This window comes from Eucalyptus grandis, chromosome 10, assembly GCF_016545825.1.
Source record: "Eucalyptus grandis isolate ANBG69807.140 chromosome 10, ASM1654582v1, whole genome shotgun sequence".
In the NCBI taxonomy this organism is placed as follows: Eukaryota; Viridiplantae; Streptophyta; class Magnoliopsida; order Myrtales; family Myrtaceae; genus Eucalyptus; species Eucalyptus grandis.
In genome coordinates this window covers 31925379-31943139 of record NC_052621.1, presented here as the reverse complement: position 1 = coordinate 31943139, position 17761 = coordinate 31925379, and the positions used below count along the sequence as shown (strand labels likewise).

The 17761-nt window shown below is 40.4% G+C and overlaps 2 protein-coding genes across 8 annotated transcripts; one reads left to right on the top strand and one right to left on the bottom strand.

Annotated features, from left to right (window-relative positions):
• Positions 1-403: 403 nt before the first annotated feature.
• On the top strand, positions 404-10377 carry LOC104422841 (DNA mismatch repair protein MLH3). Of its 5 annotated transcripts, none has more exons than XM_039303202.1 (27): positions 406-637; positions 722-803; positions 895-1031; positions 2026-2077; positions 2167-2214; positions 2651-2701; positions 2779-2933; positions 3040-3097; positions 3526-3583; positions 3712-3804; positions 3879-4044; positions 4138-4153; positions 4267-4487; positions 4986-5055; positions 5138-5221; positions 7015-7111; positions 7192-7247; positions 7623-7690; positions 7772-7969; positions 8300-8344; positions 8418-8471; positions 8571-8665; positions 8936-8984; positions 9171-9230; positions 9327-9399; positions 9819-9904; positions 10005-10377. In XM_039303202.1, exons 3-27 carry the CDS (start codon positions 906-908, stop codon positions 10176-10178), a joined length of 2253 nt encoding a protein of 750 aa, XP_039159136.1. In that variant the 5' UTR covers positions 406-637; positions 722-803; positions 895-905; the 3' UTR covers positions 10179-10377. The 5 variants fall into 5 exon arrangements, with proteins under 5 accessions (XP_018719832.2, XP_039159136.1, XP_039159135.1 ...); XM_039303201.1 differs by having other exon boundaries at positions 8571-8677; XM_039303203.1 differs by lacking the exon at positions 2651-2701 and having other exon boundaries at positions 407-637; positions 8571-8677.
• Positions 10378-11104: 727 nt separating this feature from the next.
• LOC104422840 lies at positions 11105-17318 on the bottom strand. Of its 3 annotated transcripts, none has more exons than XM_010035284.3 (6): positions 17061-17318; positions 15734-15922; positions 15066-15142; positions 12806-14521; positions 12529-12697; positions 11105-11891 (listed from the first exon to the last, which is right to left on the bottom strand). In XM_010035284.3, the coding sequence occupies exons 2-6, from the start codon at positions 15807-15809 to the stop codon at positions 11281-11283; spliced, it is 2649 nt and encodes an 882-aa protein (XP_010033586.2). In that variant the 5' UTR covers positions 15810-15922; positions 17061-17318; the 3' UTR covers positions 11105-11280. The 3 variants fall into 3 exon arrangements, with proteins under 3 accessions (XP_010033586.2, XP_039159134.1, XP_018720074.2); XM_039303200.1 differs by lacking the exon at positions 17061-17318 and adding an exon at positions 16811-17027; XM_018864529.2 differs by lacking the exon at positions 15734-15922.
• Between the last annotated feature and the right edge of the window lie 443 nt (positions 17319-17761).

The window sequence follows — 17761 nt, the reverse complement described above, 5'->3', positions numbered from 1 at the left end:
GACTGATCAAGAATTCATAGCCCCATGGATTGATTGGATTAAGGAAAGGGAAATGGGAGTAACGTATCTAATTATAGAATTATTTATCTCCCATCTTAAATGTCCCAACATTAAGTGTTAGTGGAAACGAAAGGTGATTGGTTCTCGATCTAATCTGGTTCCACTTAGAAATCAGAGAGTTTATTATTATTTTTAACAAATTAAAAATACATTTTTTAAAAAAGTCAGTTTGATCCATCGGTTCAATCTGGTCTGGTTCCCCTGAGAATCAGAATTGGATCAAAAACACTAGTTTCATTTTTATGTAATTGAAAATCGGACCGGCACCCTAAGAGCCGGACCAAATCGGCCGGTCCGGTCTGGGCCGTCCGATATGGCCCTTTCCGAGACTGCAAAGTGATAGTTTTCATTCAACCATTTACCGCCCTTCAATGGCGCTGCAAATTTCAATCCGCGAGAGTCGGTCGAAGATGGCATCGCGCGATGCGTTAACCGATCGAGCATCGTCGTTTCTACGGTTCGGTTAAAAACTAGAGCGGCGGCTGGGCGGGACGCGGGAGATGCAGTTGCCACCGCCATCTTTCCCTCCTGCGTTTCTGGGTTTTTCGAAACCCCCTGAATTCTCCACTTCACAGAGGTTCGATCGAAACCCTATAATCGCATCGTCTTCGTCATCAAGACCCTGAATATCCACCGACCCATTTTTTCTTTTTCCCTCCAGAATTCGCGTTCGGGAGCAAAATCTCAACTTGGCGTCGGGGTCGATGCGACATTGCCGTGATTTAGCGCGGTCGCGGTTACAGGTACGATGGTCTTTTGGACATTACGGTTGTCGAGCTGTTGCGGAGAATGGTTGTGGTGTTTACGTCAGTTTCTGCTGGTTGAATTTGTCAGCTTGAGGACTGATGAGTGCCGTGAAGCCCCTGTCCGGTGCCGTCCACAGCTCGATGCGTTCTGGGGTGGTTTTGTTCGACTTGGCGAGTGTGGTCGAAGAGCTAGTCTTCAACAGCGTGGATGCCGGTGCCAAGAAGGTAATTTGCTTCGCTTGAATGTCTGTAGCGGTGGACCCTCGGGGTGTGCCGATGAGCCCTCCTCGGGAGAGAGCAGAGGTTCTGCTGAACCTGTTTATTAGGGAGAAGAGTAGATGGTATGTTTGGATTGTTAGAATTCCAGAATCTGTGGCACCGAGTGATGCCCACTCGGCAACTACTTCCAAACCGGGAACCCACCCGGGAGGTCGTTCCACAGGTTTTGGGAGATTCCAAGGTATCACAAGATGGGTTTAAATTCAAAATATAAAAAAAGCAATCCTAGTCCTAGGATAGGGCCAGTTTCCCACCATTCCAGAACCACTCGTTATTAGCACTAATTCAGAATATCTCTACCTACAAGCTCTTGTTTTTTTCCCACGTCCCATCTAGGATGGTAGAGAAAAGGGACATTGTCGTCCATGATTTGTTTTTCTTTTTTCCTTCTCCGTCTCTTTGACGTAGTGAACCTGTGCATACTTGTGTATTTTGATTTTTCCTCTATAAGTGAGGAAATCGAACTGTTCATTCTGCACACAATGGCTGGGATGGTGATAATCTCATTTTGAAGAGAAAAAAATTCATTAGTGACTATGACAGCTTGATTGGTACAATGAAGATCATGTTTATCATGTTCCTGTTGTGATGATGATAATTCATCAAATAATTAAGGGAAAACTCGATTTCGTACTAAATTAGTTAGCTTGTTCCAAATGCCAAGATGGGATAGACTACTAATTTGTAACTCTATGTTGAAGTGTGTGATCTACAGATTGTCATTCTTATGTTTACATGCATATATTTGTTGAGAGAGGTTCACATATTGAGAATGAGAGTATATTTCCAGAAAAGAAGTAGAAGCAATGATAGCATGAAATACATAATGTTTGGTTGCAAAAACCCTTTGTCCATGTGAATGCACTTTACCATTGGTTATATAGCATATAAAGGTCTTTTTAAGTCGGAAGCTGATCCTTAACATTATGCATGGTTCCAGGTATCAGTTTTTGTGGGTATCAGCAACTGTTTTGTGAAAGTGGTTGATGATGGTTAGTAGTGATTTCCTCTTTTGAGTTGAATTTGTATACCATGTCTGTTTTACCCAATTTATTTTGCTTTTTATTTGATACACATGTAGGATCTGGCATTACTCGGGATGGCTTGGTGTTATTGGGAGAAAGATATGGTGAGCTATTCATTACTTTTCTGTGGATTTCACATTAATTTGAACGGTCTATGCATGTCACAGGTTTGCATGCAATTGATCAATGTGGGGTAGATGATAGTACGTACTTCCATTGCACATTGGTGTTTTGTTTTGCTAAAATCATGGTTACTTGAACAACTTGAATTATTGATCTTAATCTTTATCATATCATAGGCCGAGATGGAATATTTGCTATTAAAACAAAATGATCTTTTTCATTATATTCTTTTATCAACCTTATGTACCAAAATCCTAATTAATACGCCATCAGTGGATCTTCTGAATCCTTTGCCTGTTCCATAAATTTGTCAAAAGTAAGTGTAGGATGAACAGTGATATCTAGATATTAAGACTAGGTATACTGGCTGTCATCTGGAGACTTAGTAGCTAGAATTGATGTACCTAAGTGCTGTAGGTGAGCTGTGTGAAGAGGGCCTTCTAGATGTGAGAGATAGGAGTATGCTGGGTTAGTGCATTTTCTGCTTTCCAATTGTAGTAGCCAGCCTTTTAGTTCGGAGTTTGATCTTTATGATTTGCTTTTAGTGACATCCAAAGATCATCAACTGGATGACATTGACTCTTGTTCTGGGAGCTTTGGTTCTCGGGGAGAAGCACTGGCTTCAATTTCTGATATTGCCATACTGGAAATTATAACCAAAGCTCCTGGCAAACCGAATGGATATCGCAAGGTTTTAAAGGTATTGATAGCTCATTAATGGGTTAAATGTGGAACTTTACAAGGATGCTACCTAATTCCTTCTTGTTTGTTGAAGATTATGAGTTTTGTTGATTTTCTTGTTTTAGGGATCCAAGTGTTTGCATCTTGGAGTTGATGACGACAGAAAAGATGCAGGCACATCGGGTAAGACATTAATTGGTAAGGTGGCTTTGCCATCAGATAAGAAAGTTGGAGGATGGGCACCTTCCTTGCAAATGGAAATCACCTGGAATGTACTTCCTTGTCAATATCATTTTGGGATGCTAGAAGTTGACTAATCTAATAGGGATTTAGACTACCCAGCCTCCAGTTGCATTTGATGGACCTCATTGATCATAGGCATCAATACTGTGTTGAGCAATGGCCAAGCTACGTGGCCTATCTAGAAGAATTTTAATCTTGATTATCAATAGAACCCCATTTAATTGACTTGCTATTCTACTTGCATTTGTTGCTTACTACTCATTTGCGTGCACATAGGATAATACACCAGATTTTGTCTGCTTAAGTAGATTGTCTGGGCTGTTTGATTATATTCAGATTTCACTCTGATTCACATTGGCTCCTTGCAGTTGTAGTTCGTGATTTATTTTACAATCAACCTATTCGGAGGAAGTCTATACAATCGAGGTTTAACTTCCCTTCTCCTTGAGTTCTTTCAGTTTATTTAGTAGATACCGAATGGCCTCGTAAGGTATATGATTTCCGTAATATTACCATCTGCCTGATGAACCTCTAATTTCTCTACAAACTAAAAGTCCCAAGAAGGTCTTGGAGTCCATCAAGAAGTCTGTATTCCATGTTGCGATCATTTACTCAGAGATATCCTTTCAAGTTGTTGATATTGAAAGGTACCTTTCTATCACATAGATCACTTTTATCATGTGAGATCATCTTGTCCTCACATGATTCTGAAATATTACAGTGACGACCAGCTGCTCTGTACGCGTGCTTCCACCACCCCTTTGTCAATGTTGAGAAGCTTTTTTGGAAATGAGGTTGTCAGTTTTCTTCATGAGATGAATGCTCGTGAAGGATCATTAAAGCTTATGGGCTACTTGTCTGGTCCATGTGACTCTTTTGCAATTAAGGTTACTCTAATCTCTCTCTCTCTCTCTCTCTCTCTCTCTGTGAGAGGCCTTTTTCTATTCTTAGGACCTCATTCTATATCATGTTTGATGCAGGCCTTCCAGTATGTATGTATCCAGCCGTTGTGTATTGGTAAATAGTGTAGTGTTATTACTAGCTTATCTGAGATGGTTTGGCAAGCATTGTTCCACTTGACACATTTGATTTGAACTTGACTGGAGTAGACATAAACTCACGGTTTGTTTGCAAGAGCCCTATTCATAAATTGGTCAATCAACTTGCCAAAGAGTTTGAGTATGTAAATGCACAAAGGAGTATCGACGGTTTGCAGAAGGGCAAGAGAAGTAGGTCTTGCGCAGGTCCAGCTTACATTTTGAAGCTGAGCTGTCCTCGTTCCCTCTATGACTTAAGCTTCGAGCCATCAAAGACATCTGTTCAGTTTAAGGTGAATCATGGTCTTGTTATCTCCCTTATGCTCATACTGGTTGTTGATTGTCCCCTGGGAGTTGTGGCTTCTGATTAAGGTGAATCATGGTCTTGTTATCTCCATTCTACTTATACTAGTTAATGATTGTCCCCCTGCAAGTTGTGGCTTCTGACACAATTGTTCTTTCTTTTTTTTCGGTTTCTTTTTAATGAACCCTTGCTTCTCTTTCCATGCAACTGATTTGATGATTTTACTTCAAGCACTCTTCTGTTTCTATTGGTTTGCCACTAGTAAGGATGGAAATGTTTTTTTTTTTTTTCCCCTAGTGCAAGTTATAGAAGTGCCAGAAGGGTAATGCTCTATGCCTTTGTTTTTTATGCCATCAGTCCAAGTCTATGGCTCCTTTTCTTTATTGGCACTGGCAGCGTTTTACAGTTTCTAATAGTCAGATGTTACATCTATGAGATTTTTCGGGAGCCATTGCTGATATATATGTCTCTCTCTCTTTGCAAAAAGGATTGGGTTGCCATACTTGCTTTTATTGAGAAGGAAATTCAGCTTTTCTGGAAAGTAAATTCAAGTGGAGGTAGGGCATTCCATGAACTTAATGTTGGGTGATGTTATGTATGAGATTCTGAAGTTCTTTGACTTTCTTGAGTTGTTTGCAGCAATGTGCTCTCAGCAAAATTTTGATATGCTAGGAAAAGATGTGGAATTTGAGGAAGAACATAAAAGCCTCTCAGGAAAACCAGGTATTGGGCTTTCTAGCCTGATTCATTTCGACCTGTTTGAGTTACCTTCCCCTCAGCCGCACGAGTGACCTGATTTTGCATATAACCTAACTGAAATAGGCCTTAGAATTGGAACGACATATGACTCTGATGACATTATTTTATGATGTCACGTGGATCGTGTCTGAAGTGTTTCCTTTCTTCCTCAACTAAACTTATAGTTGGAGATTACTCTGCACTGGCAAGGAAAAAGCGCAGATTCAATGAGGAGGGCATTCTCAATCTTCCATCATTCCTTCTAGAGATGCCAGGCAAAGAGAGCCATCATAACTGTACGGTGACTGAGGGAGAAATTCAATTTAGAAAGATTCGCCATAAAGGTGTAGAATTCAATACCCAACAAAATGAAATAGATTCACTTCTACAAGATGGTTATCCTCTACCACAATCAGACAATTCCTTTTCTGATCACGTCTTGGGTGTGATCTCCAAGGATGATGATTATCAGTGGTCACCAGATAATGGTATGCAGCACACTCAAAATGATGTCTTGTATGCAGAAGATGATACTTTGGTAAAGTGTTTTAGCCTAGATGAAAGATCTGAAAATATTGTAGGGGGTGATATATTTACTTCAACATCTGAAAATGAATCCTTTAACAATGATCCTCTGGGCTGCAATGGAGCAAAAATGAGCTTGGTATCTTCTGTTATCCTGGAAGGAAGTGACAAGTTCGAGGTTGGATCTTGTAGAAAGAGACCCTGCCTGCAGAGTTGCTCCTCACGTGATAATTTGAGATTCAGTCCTCTGAAGTTTGCTAGTTGTGAAGGATTTGAATTTGAAAGTGACATCTTCCAAATCAAACAAAAACAGTCTAGCCTTTATGATGACCCCAATTTTTGGAGATATAGTCATAGTAAACAAAGCTTCAGTTCCTTTTCTGGGGCTCTGTGGCCCGATGAAGTATGCAGTGATTCTCACCCTGTTCCCAAATATACAGCCAAGGAGAGAAAGCCTGTTGATACTGATTTTCCATATGCTGCCTCTCATAAGTCAGTTCCATGTTACACAGATGATTTCATTGAGGAGGATGGTCTCTCTTCAAGAGATTTTTTCAATTGCAAAATCCTGGCTTAGATTGTTGGTCTTCAGATTTTGATTTGTTTTCTGATATTTTGAGCCCCTTAGGCGAAACAAAGCCTTTTCGTGGGAAACACAGCATTGACAATTTTGTACTGGAAACAAGTTCAGAATGCCACAAAAAGGCTAGTTACAGGTCTCCTTTTAATGAAGGAAAGAATGTAGGCACGTACAATCGCATCTCAAAGAGCCCCAGCAACAAGATGTGCACCACAACCCATATGACCGCAGAATGTGGCATAGAAAACATTACTAGTCTAAGTGTAGATCCAAGCAAACAAAAAGCTAGCAGTTCACTAAAGACTCCCTCAAAACGTTATGATATATTAGCTGATGAAAGAGCACAGTTTTGTCAAGAGTTGTGCCATTACCATTACAAAGCAACAAGAGATGATGCAACCCAAAAAGGACCGATCTGTGATAACAACGCTCGGCAAAATAATGTTCATCGAGAAAGATCAAGAAGCCATTCTGCTCCTCCATTTTATAGAAAGAGGAGGAGTTTCATTTCCTTAAATCATCTTCCACTGGCAGACCCAGGCTTCTCTGATGCTGAGACCTACCATGCTTCTAAGGCTTATCTAGGTTTGCTGCACAGGCAACTCTCTTGATTGTAGCATAATGGTGCGAAGAGTAAAGTGAATGTGAACTGATTTTCCTCCGATCTGTGCAGAAGCTGGTGAACTGAAACATTCCCAACTATCTAGTAGCTTATGTCATTTGTCTTCTGGAGAAGAAGGTTCTGTAGAGCTCCCATTCTACGGTAACAGGTACTCTATGTATGTCCCACCTGACTTTGACTCTGTAAAATGTGGGGTTGACAAAATACTCACTCTGATTGGCGTTCCAGGATAGATATTGACAAGATGCATGACAATGAGCTTAAAATCAAGGAACTTCATGAAGGTTTGAACTTCAATCTATTTGATATCTAAACTTTGGGAGTTTTGAGCAATCGCTTTAATTATGCTTGTGCTTGTTAGGGTCCCACTGACCTTTGTCAATGGTGATCTGTTGATACTTGTGTCAAATCTAACATGTGAACATTGAGAAATGAAGGAGCACACATGGAAATTAAAATGTAAGATTGCAGGATTTAGTCCATTTTATCGTCTATTGGGTCCCTAGAGATGTGAATATGGTCAAAAGACAAAATGCCTTCTACCTTAGTATCTACGGATCCAGTAGAAACACCATGGAGAGCTGGCTGCCTAAGCTTTAATTGAACCTGACACCATCTTAAATTGTTGTTTACTGCTATTTCTGTGCTTTACGTTTCAGATATTATCTCTGGGAGTGTTCAAGACTCAAGAGATTACGGGACTAAATGGCGGGATAGTTGTCTACAGGTTACGGTTGAGCAGCTTGGCAGTCTTTCTTCCGTCTAGTGTTTTTAATTATTCAGTGATTGAATGCCTTTTTTCGTGCAGAAAAAGTGCGGATCATCTGAGATTCTGGGCCAGACCCATGTGCTGGATATCGCATCAGGATTCTTGCATCTTGCTGGTGATTCATTAGTACCAACATCCATCAGTAGAAATTGCCTTGAGAATGCCAGAGTCCTTCAGCAGGTTGATAAAAAGTTCATCCCAGTGGTAGCTGGTGGAACTCTTGCTGTCATCGACCAGGTTCAGTTTGCCAACCTTCTTTTTTTCTTTTTTGTTGTGGTTCTGTGGTTTGACATGAGTTTCCTTTCTTTGGTATATGGTGACGATCTAACCATTAGCTGGTGAATTAGAGATGTTAACCATTAGCTGCAAAGTAGTATAGTATTTATATAGGTGATTAAGAGTCTCAAACAAGAATTCAAAATGCCCCTTTTATACTCAAGAGATGCATGCATGCTTCCAAACAAGCGAATACTTGAGATAACACAAACTGACATATCCAGCCCTTGCAAAGATGAAGCACCAAGAGTTCTTTCTAACAGCATTTTATTTTACTTTCTCTTCCAACAGCATGCTGCAGATGAAAGGATTCGGCTGGAAGAACTGCGCCGAAAGGTAAACAGGTGCTTGTCTTTCGAGATTGAACAATCCCTCTTACTTCGAGCTCCTAAGACTGGTTGATCTATAGGTGTTATCTGGAGAAGCGAAGACAATTAGCTATTTGGAGTCGGAAAAAGAGTTGGTATTGGCCTATCGACTGATATGTTCCGTGATGGACCTCTACTTATGGCATTAATTATCAATTTTATTATTTTTACCATTTTAAACATCTGAAGTGCAGGTGTTGCCAGAGATTGGATGTCAACTTTTGCTCAACTATGGTGAGCAGATAAAAGATTGGGGATGGATATGTAATATCAATGGCCAAGGTTCAAGGTCCTTTAGCAAGTAATTATCGGGTTCCATTTGTGCGACTTTTTCTTAACCATTTGCACATCAGGTCCTCATAATCAAAGTTGACCTAAGATATGGATTATAATAGCCTGAGGTTCAAAGCACTATATCAAGTACCTCTTCATCTATTCTGTGAAAGTTTGTGGAAAAAGTACAGAGTTGATATTGATTAAGAGTCTCATAGGTCAGCTGCCATCACGTAGTTATTTACATTGGTTAATTTCACCTGATCTTATTGAGTCTTGATTGCAGGAATATAAACCTTCTCCAGAGGCAGCCAACTGATGTCACTCTTTTTGCGGTGAAGTATCATTCTCTTAATCTTATCTTTCTGTTCTAGTTGGATGTTACTCAACCCCCAACAAGCTAAACCCCGTTCCCCAGTTCCACCAGCCTCTTGATTGTCTTTTTTTGTGACTTTGAAGGTGTGATGCTAACTTATTTTCCAAGATGCATTTACAGATAAATTACATATATATCCTTGCAGGTACCATGCATTCTAGGTGTAGATCTGAATGATGTGGATCTCCTGGAATATCTTCAACAGGTATATCTCCGTCCTGCTAGGCTTTCTTGTTTCATGTCTATGCACCTTTTGGATGCAGGTGCACTGCTAAACCTACCTCTTTGATTTAATGTGCAGCTTGCTGACACAGATGGAGCATCAACTATGCCTCCAGCCGTTCTTCATGTTCTTAACTTTAAAGCATGCAGAGGTATAAGATATTGTTCTTTTCTCTTTTAATTTATTGCCTAGATTAGTTTTTGGGTATGGTGTTCCAAGCCCGCAGGCAGCAATCTCCAAGCTCCAACCATCCCCTTTATATCTATCTGCTTTGTTGAGCACTGGGGTTTTTGTTAGTGAATATTGATTTTGGAGTAAATCAGAAGGCTCAGGTTAGGGATTATGCATGATATAATTTGTTAACAAAAAAACATGTGCAATATGGATACATATTCTATGGAGAAGATGGACTGGTTGGTCTTCATTTATGAGTTTTGTGGGGTCTGATTGTTCTCCCACTACATAAGGGAACAGCATTGACTTGGTTAATCTATTATGTATAATTATGCTTTAGGAATTCTGGATCTTCACCTATACTTCTCTAACTCCATTTTTCATGTGATCTTCAAGGAGCAATTATGTTTGGGGACACTCTGCTTCTTTCAGAGTGTTCCCTTATCGTAGAGGAGCTTAAAGGGACATCACTCTGTTTCCAGGTGAGTCAGTCATTTCTTGGCATATATGCTGGTAATGTGGTCTGGGAAGATCCTTTTTATCAAGTTCCTTTTAGCATGACAGCTTAGAGTTTGTGTGCAGTGTGCTCATGGACGACCTACCACGGTTCCCCTTGTCGACTTGGAGGCATTGCATAAGCAGGTAAAGAGACTGTGCCTGCCAGATGATTGTCCAAATGATTTGTGGCATGGACTGCGTCGGTGTGAAATAAGTCTGGAACGTGCTGCAAAGCGGTTAGATGTGGCTTCAAGATAGTGCGTTATGACTAGACGAGAATGTTTACTCTGTATATTAGTTGATACGTATAGCGTATAGATTTGTTGTTACAGCACAATCAATTTAACTGTACCAATCAACATAAAGTTGCGGGGTAACGGTTTGCACCCGCTAAGTTCCCTTATGCATTTGTCAATGCAATAAAGTTGAAATCATGTCAATGGTGTTCTCATTGTGATGCAGCTGGATTTCAGTTTTCCTTTAGAATAAATTTTGTATTTGCTCAATGAAGATTTTGTCTAATGATCAAGTGGATGCATCATTTCAATTCTCAACATCAAGACTGTTAATTGAACTGTCTAGCCATTGGTTGAAGGTAGCTTTGAGTATAGTTTCTCCTCTTTGTAAAGAAAATGACGGCCTGCGAATTTTGCATAATGCCACTTGCAAACTCAACCTTATTTATCCTTTCTCTTGGCTGGAAAAAATTAGAACTTCCTTGTCGCTTCCTCAGTGACAGGGCTTGTTCTCCTGCGTTGAATACACGTCTTCTTAATTGTGGGCAAAATGTTCATAAGAAAAACGTACTAATATCTTTGAACTGAGATTAGATCCCAGAGTGCGATATAATAGTACAATCCATGGCTTGGATGCAACTGCATAATTCAGTTCTTATATTGCAGTTCTCTTGATTGTGTTTGGTATACCATTAACATGAGTGATCAGAGCGGCAAAAGCATTATGTATTTCGGGTGAAGTGTGTTTTATTTCCTTCTTTTTTGGGCTGAGCAAGTTCAATATGCTCCTTACCGAAGAATGGACAGTGACTTTCCAGACCTTCGGACTTCCAGGTATATCATCAAATTATCAAAAAGGGTCTAAATACGTACATTGTAAATCATATACAGTTTGCCCTGGCTACGAACCTCTTTTTGCAACTCCAACGTCAAAAGCATCGACGAAAATTATGTACAAATGCACACGCAATGCCCATAGCAACACCCAAATCCCACACTATCACGTACTAATCAACAGCACTAGCTATGCACCTCCGCATTCTCCTTCCTATCAATGCTTGACCTGACGGAGAGAATTGTCTCGCGTTATATATAAAGAAAAAGATCTTTCCTCGTGCACATTTTTAACACATGTCCTTTACAATTTCCTCAACTAAATCTCCAATTATTAGACTTTCCACCTCTTTCCCTAGTTGATTCATTTCATCATCCAACAAACTGAGCCATGGGATTGATTCGAGATCCCGGGCCATCATATTATCTAGTGAGTAATATGACCTGTCAATTGGAGGATAAACACAAACTCGTATGATCTCCCAAACCGATCTCAGCAATTCCCTTCCTCGCGGATGTAGCACTTTGAATGAACCAGCATTCTTTCTTCTCGGTGGTCCAAGAATTGTTGAAAGTGCTTCATTTAACAAATCATGTAATAACTTGTGCTCTGTTCCTTTTTCATTCTTGTCGTTCACTGAAGTGCCGTGTTGGTTGGCCAACTTCCCATGAGATTCCTCCACTTCTTCAAATACCAAGTCACTGATAGGCTTTGCAAGTGTGTCTACTCTGGATAGATACACATTAGATGATCCGTCGTACAAGCCAGAAGCAACAAGCAGATCTCTTATGTATTCTTCCATCTTGTCCTCTAACTCGACCATTTTACATTCAATAGGCTGCTCTTCAGTTGTCTCCAGAGGCTCATCAGATCCAAGCTGATTTAGTTGCCTCCTCAGCTCTGCACATTATGGGATGATGTTGTTAGGCAATATCAACATAATCCTGAAACCCTATCGTGTTTTAGCAGCTTAAGAATTTGGTCATTTCAGCTAGTCCAGGCAATATACAATCTAAGTTACTCATAAAAAGCAATGTTGCAAGCCATAGGCTCATGACTACCTTGTGAAGAAGCCCTTCAGCACCATGTTTGCAGATACGGCGTAACTTACCACTTGGCGGAAAATTTCTAGAGTACCATACATAATTTCAGGAATATGACTTCTTATCTTATTCATTTTCAAACTTTTACATATTTGTCAGTTTGTCTGAGTAAATATATATTTATCTCAACACCACAAAAGTAAATCAATTTGGGACAAAAGCCGCCTTGACTATCTGGATTTTCTAAACACTAAGGAGGTAGTCGAAGCTGCAATCTATCAAAAATGAAAGACTGACACTCCCAACAGCCTGGAGAGACCATGCTGCTCCTTCATATCATGCAATAAAAGAGGAAAAGCAAACAGCCTACATGCTTTGGCTAAATAAATACCAAAAGGGTGAGTTGTGCCACTACTTGAACATGATCACGCTATTGCAGCTGCACAATTGTATAGCACGTCCGTGAACCTGGAAGCGGGAGGATTGTTTCATACCATTCAGATTCAAGCTGATTTCTCTGAAAACTTGTGGCACCACATCTTCTTCTCCGACAGTCCTGTCTGGCGTTGACATAGGGCTCAGGTTGTTACTTGGTCTCCAAAGCTCTTCTTGAGAACTGCTGCACACAGACGCAGGGCTAGGGGGCACTTCAGTAGAATTCTCCTAGGATGACACGAGAAGGCAAAAACTAGTCAGTACAGTATAAGAAAAGACGGAAGAAACTAGCACTAACTGTATGGAAATGTTTCGACAGGACAACCAAATTCTTACATGCCACTCGCCAAAGTTCATGACGACTGTTGGCCCACTCATAATGTCTTTCATGAAGTCAGTCTCAAAGTTATATGATTCTGCTACGGATTGGACCCTTTTGCCAAACAGCCTCCTTCTCAGAGTGAATGTGTATCTGAAGTTATGGACCTTCTCTTTGAACTTGAGCTTTTCCTTTTTCACTTTCTTGGCATCTATTGGCACATTTTCAACAACTTCATGCTTTCTTCTGATATGAGCACCAGTCAAAATGTGGCGGTCTTCAAGGAGAAGTTTCCCAAAGGATGTTCCTGATACAGGAGCGGACAAGGATCTTACAAGGTTTCTTGGGGATAATTCCCTGTGGAGAACACGATCATCATCTGACCCATGTCTGAATGATCTAGCTTGCATTTGATGTTCATCTTTTACATTTTCCCAGTAGCAAGGTTCATTTATCATTCTCAAAGCATTGTCCACGTGTTTTATGCTAGGCCTTTCATCGCCTAACAAGGACGAACTGGAGCTGTCACTTGCTTCTCTGGGCAAATCCAAAAGACTATCACTCTTCAGAACATTCCTCAACCTCTCTGTCAAGAACTTCCTTGTATCTCGGTTAATAAATTCTGGGGAACCTGGTGGATTCAACTGAATTTCACTTCTATAAGATCTAGTTGATTCTGAACGGAGCAAATTCACCCCAAGATCCCTAGTAACACTCTCTCTGACTTGTTTTGCTATGTTCTGTGCTATTTGCTTTGAATCAGATGGTCTTTCATTGAAAGGGGTCTCAATTCCACTTCCTCTGACCACGGAACTCCTTTTAACTGCCCTTCCTTGAATTTCACTTTTCAACCGTTCTTTCACCTCCTGAAGAAAATCTTCTATGCTGCCCCTTTCATCCGTTCCGGAGGAACTGGGCCATGATTCTTCATGCCAGAACCTATCAGGACCAGGCTTCAATATTACTATCCTCGTAGGGCCAAGATAAGAGTCCAGTTTCTCACCAGAAATCACTGCACTACATTGTTCAATGTCCTTGTTTAGACTTTTGCTCATCAAAGAACAAGACTCGTACTGCTTAGCCGGGACGAGTCCAGTTTTTTCCCTGTGTAATGAAGGGTCTCTTTCAATCGATTTCGCTTTTGCTATATCAGTTCTCCTGGGCTTCTCAATCATGCTTTTTTCATGATTTGCATGAAGTGATATCATTTTTAAGTTGCAGCTCTCTTGACCACCAGCCAACTGCATAGGAGCATCATCAAGCTCGACAAACTTTGTAAATTCCCTGAGCCTATTTGCTTGCCAAGCTTCAAATTCTTTCTTGAACTTCTGCAGTTCCTCCTCTTGTGGATGTTCTCGGCGCCTCTGTTTTGTTGATTTTTGGACGCTTCTCCCTCTGTCAACATCCCTATCTGAATTATGAGAGGATGAGCAAAGCTCCATGTGCCCCAAAGAACCAGAGTTAGATGAACTGTGAGACATCAAGCCCCTTTCCTTCCTCTCTTTTCTTGAAAAGTTGGTTTTCATGCTCTCTTTTTTCTTCTCAGTTGAATGGGCTTGAGAATTGTTATCTGGTGGCAAGATATCCATCCCCATTAGCCGAGCCACGATGCTTGGTGAGTTTTGTCTGTTAAATGATCTGCTGGACATCTCCTCACTTATCAATTTCTTCATTGGAGCCTCAACTGGATGACGCTTCATCTTATACCGATCTTGATCCATGCCATAAGAATACTGGTATTCAAAGCTATTGGATCAATACATGCTTAGCGGACAAAGGGGATGCAAATGTCAAGAGAGTGAAAAATTATCTTTAGGCATATAAAGCAGTCATCTCACTGTAGTATCACTAAGACACCATATGAATTTTCCAGGGCAAGAACCTTAAAGAAATCAAAGACTGTCACCAGTTTGATCAAATAGGGAGTATAAAACACCACTTTTGACTCGAGAAACAGAGAGAGGTATTGAAGAAAATGGTAAGGTTAATGTTCTTCACTACTATGGAATCGCAGCTTAAGCCACCAAATATTGAAGTTTTGAGGACATCTATAAGAGGTTCATGAGAATCCCAAGCAAAGGCTCATGTATTAAATAAAGCCAGTCAAGTGAGTCAAAAAATTTTCAGATATGACAAAAGAAAAGTTGAAACACTTGTAGACCACCTTCCTAATCAATGTTTGGCCAAATGAAAAGCTTCCTAATCAATGGAAAAACAGGATATATTAATATGTCAATGCATCACAGTGACAGCAAGATTTTGTAGTAAGTTCGATACCGGCATATCGCCTATAGCACAACAGCCCTCAGAAGCTTCTGCTTGCAGCTCTAAACTATTCCTGGGTGCTTCATGACCTGCAAAATGGTTCAATTCAGAAGAATTAGTTCCCTAAAAGAAGAAGAAATCGTAGAATTAGTTTGTTACTTCGATTGATGTCCACCCTTCATCAGGACCAACAGGACAGAGTTCACACAAGATAACTTTCTCATGAAGTCAAAAACTGCAATAAGGCTAATGACCAAAGCTCTCGTGTAAATAGTGGGAGCCCAGTCTTCACAAAAACATCATGGCCCCAGAAATCAAGACTCAATGACTAAAGTAGTGTAAATAGGATCTCTGTAAATAATGCGTCAAACATTGTGACTTCCCCAATGACTAACAGAAATTAAACTTAGCATCAATGAACTCCCTCACTCTTCTGCGCTCTATCCATGTCAAACATCACTGCCATAACGCATTAGGTGATTGACGAGAAAAACAAACTGTTATGTTGCCAGTCAGATTTGTTCCATCTCAGAAACTAGATAAAAATTATTGCTGGTAATTGTTAAAGCCTTGAAGAGAGAGTCAGAAAGATGTGCCTCCACCCAAAACAATAAGACTTCCCAGAGTATGCCTCTTTCAAGATAAAATTTAAGGATTTGTCTAGAGGAAATACATATTACCTCCGACATGTTTCTTTTGGGAAAAGACTTTCCTGGCCATGCTTCTTTGATCAAAAACATGTGATAAGCCTCCCATGCAGCTAGAGCATCCACTGCAGTAACAAATGATATTCCTATTCCATCTATGCCTCACTGATCACCAAAGTGTCCCATTACGAGCCAAGACACTCTCACACTTTGACTTAAGTCCTAAAAGGCACAGAATACCCAGAAACAGTTAAAGGTCAGAGTTATGCAAAGGAGCACGATTTTTCTCAAACACAATAAACCTAACAGAATAACTAGCAGCGTGGACGGTTTATGCATCAACTCGCTCATGAATTTTGCAATCAATAAAAGAAAAACTGTGTATAAACTCTCTTGTGAAAACAAATCCTGAACCCCCAAAAAATGCATAATAAACTGAAGAAAACAGGAAGGAAATGGCTATAGCACTTGCACACAAGCTTGGGTACTTAACAATCTGCCTCAAGATTTCAGCCACTAAAAGAGACACTGATGGATACAACATAGACAGTGTAAGCAGATGGTCATGATACCCCGTTAATTTTGGCTAATCCTTTCAGCTGTAGTGAAACGAATTTCCGGTATGATGTAAGAATTGCAACATTTAGGTGCATCTGCCCAAATTTTAAAACATATTGGTGAATGACGATAGCCCTGATCGCTTATATACCAACCGTCTTATGAAGAAGTAGTGTCATACGGCAGATTTACCGAATAATTCTACAATCATAGGATCGCAAATAGAAAAAAAAATTAAATAAACAAAGAGGGGGCTAAAGCCTTCTCAGTTTGGTCAAGGCGGAAAAAACTCAGTTTTTCGGTCGCAATGCAGCTTGCAGACATGCCTTTGGTACGAATAAAGACCCCAAGAGACTACAGAAGTTATGTCTGAAGCATGTTACGGAAGAGATGAGCCACGACCAATGAAGGGACTAATCCAGAAGATCCGGTTCATATCATCATGCCGAACAGTAAAACAAGGGAAAGAAAAGAAAAGCGACATGATCAACTGGCACGAAGTCGGCCAAAATACAGACGAAAACATCAAACCCATGAACACAGTGTTACTACCAGACGCCTCAGGCCGGAAAAAGGAGTAAACCCATGAATCAGGCAAGCACGCAATGGCAAGAACGCGAGAAAGCGAAATTCCAAGACCTCCAACAGCTAATGCAGAGCCAAATCTCTGTCTGACAAAGCGCAGGACTAGGAAAAAAGTTGGAATCTTTTCCTTCTCTCTCTCACTTTCTCCCTGTTTCCAGGCCACCAAGCACGTCATTTTCGCAAATCAAGAAACGGGTAGTCCTCATTCTCGACGTACCTCGAGGGGTCAGAGATCAGAACAAGCAGAGAACCCATGACTGTCATGGCCGCAAAAGCAGAGTCGTTCTCTTCCCATTGCTGTGGGGGGAAGTCAAGCGTCAATCACTCCCCCATCGAGCGACATTCCTTCGCATTGAATGGCGTCCAATTCGTAACAACCACGACACAGCAAAAAAGGAGGAAAAAGCTGAGAGAGACAAGGAGGACTTGGGACGCTCGGTGAACAGGAGAAACTGCGGAAACTCAAAGCTGGGATTTTTATGGTAATCGAAGTCTTTAGAGACCATCATGATGATGATGACGATGACGATGATAGTTTTAAAAGAAGTTTCTTTTTCCTTTTCTTGTCTTTTTATTTTTATTTTCCTTTCTTAACGTGAAAAAGGTAAGTGTAAAAAATAAAAATAGAAAGAGCTTTTTTTTGGCCCGGAATCAAAAACTGATGGAAAGCGAAAAGATCTTTTGAGTCCTTTCCCTTTATTCCTGCGTTAATCATTAATTAATCGATTAATAAACTGTCGCCGTGACTTAGTTGAACTCATTATCCTCACGTGGGTTTCACCTTTTTCCTATCCAAAAGAAGCGTAGCCTGGGTTAATTACAATTTCCAATAGCTCAATGATTTTTTTTACTAAAGATGCATAGGATTAGGATTGAAATTCGTCGCAAATTCTATTAACAGAACTTTTAAAACAATTC

Excerpts from the sequence above, each read along its gene's own strand:
- LOC104422840 (XM_010035284.3), bottom strand. The coding sequence starts at position 15,809 with ATGGGAGGCTTATCACATGTTTTTGATCAAAGAAGCATGGCCAGGAAA. Across the intron at positions 15,143-15,733 it reads CCAAAAGAAACATGTCGGAG|GTCATGAAGCACCCAGGAAT; the intron begins GTAATATGTATT and ends ACCATTTTGCAG. Across the intron at positions 11,892-12,528 it reads AATCAGCTTGAATCTGAATG|AGCTGAGGAGGCAACTAAAT; the intron begins GTATGAAACAAT and ends CATAATGTGCAG.
- LOC104422841 (XM_039303201.1), top strand. The coding sequence starts at position 906 with ATGAGTGCCGTGAAGCCCCTGTCCGGTGCCGTCCACAGCTCGATGCGT. Across the intron at positions 5,222-7,014 it reads AAGCCTCTCAGGAAAACCAG|AAGCTGGTGAACTGAAACAT; the intron begins GTATTGGGCTTT and ends CGATCTGTGCAG. Across the intron at positions 7,248-7,622 it reads AATCAAGGAACTTCATGAAG|ATATTATCTCTGGGAGTGTT; the intron begins GTTTGAACTTCA and ends TTTACGTTTCAG.